Source organism: Myotis davidii, unplaced genomic scaffold, assembly GCF_000327345.1.
Source record: "Myotis davidii unplaced genomic scaffold, ASM32734v1 scaffold68, whole genome shotgun sequence".
In the NCBI taxonomy this organism is placed as follows: Eukaryota; Metazoa; Chordata; class Mammalia; order Chiroptera; family Vespertilionidae; genus Myotis; species Myotis davidii.
In genome coordinates, this window is record NW_006300376.1 from 329,677 (window position 1) to 335,155 (window position 5,479).

The following is a 5,479-nucleotide window of genomic DNA, read 5'->3' on the forward strand; positions in this document are numbered from 1 at the left end:
ATCTCAGTCCCTAGCTCATCTGTGGATTCCGTGGAGAAGGGGCAGGGAGAGGGAGGGCCACCAACAAGGTTCTCGGTCTCATGTAGCTCCCCTACGCATTGGCAGTTTCCTTTGTCCTTAGCTACTTCTCCCAGCCTTCAGGTGGGGACAGTCATGCAACATCTCTGTACTGTCCCTGCCTCTCTGCTCTGGGCTGCTGCAGTGGTCCAGGCAAGACCATAGCTCCCACTCTCATCTATCCTCCACAGTCAACTCTGGAGCAAGCAGCTAATGTTCAATCCACGTCTGAAGGTGGCAGGGAGCCAGCGTGGACCCTGTCACCCTTGGCAGTTGCCCACCATGCCTTCTCTCCCCAGTTCTCTTGTCCCTGCTAAGGTAGCCCAAGGACAGTGAACCTTTCAGTAATCTGCAGCCTATAGAGAAGTAGTTAACTTCTCTGGAGATCATCAACAGAAAGAATTGCTGAGGGCAACTTTACATTCTAGGAAGAGCTAAATAAATGCAAAAATAATTTGTATATAGCATCTTGCCATTTAAAAACTTAGGTAAATTGACTAAGAATTTGGTACATTTTCAAATCTTTTCAATCATAATCTTTTCAGTATCTGTTTTCTGAGATCATAGAAAACACTCTAGCTAGCTTATGCTCATTCTACCTTATGAAAGAAAATGCTCAGTGAAATTCAAACAAGGTCTTATAACAGAAATGAAAACTATATGCCTATTAAATTTTGGACAAGTACAGAATGGTTGCAATTAAGAAAAAAAGCCAAAATTTGCCTTCTAAATTTTTTCTTAGAAAGTTACAGCACTATCAAATAAGAAATGAAATAATGCCATTAATTTCAGCAAAACTTATGCCCACATATTTAATGTTTTTAATATTTGTTTTTAATAGGATGAGCTGTTTCGTACTCTTGCATCTTATAAACTTATTGCACCAAGATATAGATGGCAGAGAAGCAGATGGGGACGCTCATGTCCTGTGACTTTAAAAGAAGGTAACATTTATCCAGGAATGGCTGACCTTTCTGTTAGGTAAGTAATGATTTTCAGAACTTAATTTCAAAACTTCCCCATATCTCTTTTCAGTTGTTTATGATTGTGGTATATTTTAAGTTTTCTAGGTAAAATGTACTGTCTGGCATCAGAAGAAACATTAAAAGCATTTTTATTGAACCCACGCCCCTATCTTCTTCCACCAATGCCTGCACCACCATTCAAAGTATTTGTATTTGGACCTCCATCTTCAGGGAAAACAACACTTTGCAATTTGCTTGCAGAACATTACAAAGGAAAGGTAGCTACTTAATCTAGCTAGCTGGCTAGCTTTCTATCTATTTAAACTTGATTAGAATTTGTAGGATTTGTGAATTTGTAGGATTTGTACTGACTTTTCTTAATTTTACGCTGTCATTTGGGTAATTGTCCTTTGGGCTTGGAGTGGGAAAGGTATCCCCCTTGCTGTTCATTGTCGCTTCCAGACCGTAGCCCCTCCCTGCTTCCCCAAAGCCCCAGATTTGACTGTTAATGTCGTACAGATGACACCACCCATTACCTCTCCTGGTTCCACAGGTCTCCTGGGTTATATCCCTCCTGCTCACCGTGGAGTGAATATGTGGACAGTTCTCTACAACGTAGTCACTCCTGTCATCATTCTTGGTGGTTTCAGTAATTACTAGGATGACCCTCCCAGCTCCCTGGCCTGCCAACTGCTTGACCTCCCGCCTCAGTGGTCTTGTTCTCCACACTCAGTAACTGAAGAGAAGTTGTGTTTAGCTTGGACCAGAGAGATAGCAGTGGAGGTAGGAGGAAGTGAGCAGATTTGGGATGTGATGTGAAGACAGAGCCAAAGCATTTGAGGAGGGATTGGTGTGTAGAGGAATGATATGAAAGCCAGCATGGCGAGAGCGTAGGGCATGAGAGGAGGGGCACAAGATGAAGGTGGCTGAAGATGTAGTCAGAGCTATGCAGGGCCTAGGAAGGAGTCTGAATTTACTTCAAGTCCTGTTGAGTTCTTTTAAATACAGGGGTAATGTTAGCTATTTGCTTTGAACTGTTTTATTGTAAAATATAACAAGCATACAGAAAAGTTGAAACTCACTGAACTATCACACAACAAACCCCCATATAGCCACCACCCAGGTCAAATAGAGAATGTTGCCAGCATCCCAGAAGGTCCCTCATGCCTCTTCCCAACACCAGTCCTCTTACTCCTCCACAAAGGGAACCTCTGTCCGGAACTTTATAGTGTTCACTTCGGTGCTTTTCTTCTATGGTTTTACCATGTAACTATATGTCCACATACCATTGGTTATTTTTACATGTGTTTCTTTATGGACATAGACAGTTTATGTTATTTGTGCCTGGTTTCTTTTACTTAACATTATGATTGTGATATGTAATGCATCTTATTTATGCATGGTGTTGCATATAGCTATATATTTTTTTATTTTTATTGTTTTACTAGAGGACCAGTGCATGAAATTCATGCACTTGGTGGTGGTGGGGGTGGGAGGGGCATGTCCCTCAGCCCAGCCTGCACCCGGCCTAAGCCATCAGTTGGACATCTTTAGCGCTGCTGCAGAGGCGGGAGAAGCTCCCACCACTGCTGATGCACTTGCCAGCTGTGAGCCCAGCTTCTGGCTGAGCAGTGCTCCCACTGTGGGAGTGCACTGACCACCAGGGGGCAGCTCCTGCGTTGAACATCTGCCCCCTGGTAGTTAGTGCACATCATAGAAACAGGTTGTTCCGCCTTCGGGCCAAAACTGGCTCTCTGACATCCCCCAAGGGGTCCTTGATTGCGAGAGAGCACAGGCCAGGCCAAGGGACCCCACCGGTGCATGATCAGGGCCGGGAAGGATGCAGGAGGCTGGCCAGCCAGGAGGGACCACAGGAGGGCTCCAGGGCGTGTCCAGCCCATCTTGCTCAGTCCCGATCGGCTGGACCCCAGCAGCAAGCTAACCTACCTCCTGGTGGTCAGTGCACATCATAGTGACTGGTTGACCAGTCAACTGTCTGCCCCCTGGAGTCAGTGCATGCCATAGCAAGCAGTTGAGTGGCCTTAGTATATCATTAATATATTACACTTTGATTGGTTGAATGGCCAACTGGACGACTGGACACTTAGCATATTAGGCTTTTATTATATAGGATTGTATTATATTGATTGAATTATATTACAATTTGTTTATGCAGTTGAGTGTTAATAAAACTTGGGTTAACTCCAGTTTGGGGTATTAGGAATAATATTGCTCTAAACATTCTTATGCTTGTCTGTTAGTGTACACATGCATATCTTTATATATTTTGGAGCTATATTTAGGGGTAAAATTTCTGGGACATGGGGATGTATGAATATGTTCACTTTGTATAGGTAATGCCAACTGTTTTCCAAATTAGTTTTGCCAATTTATAATCCTGTCGGCAGTGTATGAGAGGTCTGTTAGTCCACATTCCTGCCAACTTTTGTTAGGGGCAGTCTTTCTAACTTTAGGCATTTTAACAGGTGTTTCTCACTGTGGCTTTAATTTGCACTTCTTTAATGACTTCTTTCATGTTTATTGACCATTCATATATTCTTTTTTAAAAGTATTTTTTCAAGTCTCTTGCCCATTTAAAAAATTTTTTGCATATTATCAGTAGGAGTTCCTTATATTGTCTACATACAAGTTCTTTTTCTTTTTTATTGAATGTATTGGACTTACATCAGTTAATAAAATTACATAGATTTAAGGTGTACAATTTCATAATACATCATTTGTATATTGTATTGTGTGTTGACCATACAATTCTTTTTTCTTAATCTTCACCCAAGGACATGGTCAGAGAGAGAAAGAGAAGGAGGGAGGGAGGGAGAGAGAAAAGGAGGGAGAGAGGGAGAAAACATCAATTGCTTGCCCTCTGTACATGCCCCCACTGGGAATCAAACCTGCAACCCAGTATGTGCCCTGCCTGGGAATCAAACCAGTAACCTTTCAGTGCCCAGGGCGATGCTAAGTCAACTGAACCACTTCTGCCTGGCTACAAGTTCTTTTTTTATTATAAGCATTATGGGTGTGTCCTATCACTGTGGTTTGGCCTTTCACTGCTTTAATGAAAAATGCATCATACTCTTTCATTTAAAGCTAGTCATTAAGTCCTGCCTACATGGAATACGAGGGGAATTAGATTCCACCTTCTGTGGGGAGGAGTATTAAAGGATTTGTGGACATGTTTTAAAACCATCACAGTGTGTATCAGACAAAGGAATTACAATTTTAAAATATAAAGAGTTCTTAAAAGTCAATATACAGAGGAAGGCGCAATGGAAAAAATATATAGCCAACAGGCAATTTACAAAATAGATACAAATAGCCATTAAGCAGAGAGATGACAAAAAACTAGAGATATGTCATGTCAGCTGTTAGAGTTGAAAGATCACTATTAACGACCCATTTGTGATTGGGATGGGGAAAAGTACGTTCTCATACACTGCTGCTAAGGGTATAACCATTAGAGATGGTGATGGAAATATGTATAAAAGCCTAAAATCCATGCATATCCTTTGAACTGTCAATTCTTTTTTATAGAAACTATCAAAGAGATATACATAAGCCCTAGCCTGTTTGACTCACTGAATATATGTAAATTATACAAAGTCGATTTTTAAAATATATGTAACTTGAAGATATATTACATGATGCATTCATAAATAGATATATTGTCCTACATGAAAAATATGACTGAATTTCTATGAAAGCAAGTGTTGAAAAATAAATGAATTCTGAATATAACAAAGCTCAAGTAGTATTAAAGATTTCTAAGCTAGCCCTGGCCACTGTGGCTCAGCTGGTTGAGTGTAGTCCCAAACACCAAAGGGTTGCCAGTTTGATTCCCAGTCAGAGCACATGCCCAGGTTGCTGGTTCGATCCCCTGTCAGGGTGCATACAGAGGTAACTGATCAATGTTTCTCTCTCACATCAATATTTCTCTCTCCCTCTCCCTTCCTCTCTTTCTAAAAATAATCAATAAAAAAACATATTTCAAAAAATAATACTAAGAAAAAATTTTTAGGTAAAGATATAGAAATAGACACAGATACAGATACATAGATATAGATATATACTTATAGATGAACAATGTGTAACTGTGCTTATGTTGGTTTTCTCAAATATTCTTTGCAGGTAGTTGACTATGCCAAACTTGTTCAGCCACGTTTTGATAAAGCCCTTGATACGTTAAAAAAAAATACTATAGCTGAGGCCACTCAAGAAGCTATTAAGACTGTGAGAGAACGGCTTCTCACAGAAGCAGAAAATAAAAAACAAGGTGATCTGTCTTTTTTATTTTTTATTATCATTTTTTAAAAATTAAATCTTTACTGTTCAGATTATTACAGTTGTTCCTCTTTTTCCCCCCATAGCTCCCCTCCACCCGTTTCCCACCCCACCCTCCGCCCTCACTCCCCCCCCCCACTGTCCTCATCCATAGGTGCACG

General features: G+C 40.8%; 1 protein-coding gene across 1 annotated transcript in view; it reads left to right on the forward strand.

The window, feature by feature from the left end:
* AK9 (adenylate kinase 9) overlaps positions 1 to 5,479 on the forward strand; it is a 97,866-nt gene that overhangs the window by 21,994 nt on the left and 70,393 nt on the right. Inside the window, exons 10-12 of the mRNA XM_015572748.1 lie at positions 899 to 1,038; positions 1,120 to 1,300; positions 5,166 to 5,310. Of these exons, the coding sequence (XP_015428234.1) occupies positions 899 to 1,038; positions 1,120 to 1,300; positions 5,166 to 5,310 (466 nt within the window). The remainder of the gene's footprint in view (positions 1 to 898; positions 1,039 to 1,119; positions 1,301 to 5,165; positions 5,311 to 5,479) is intronic.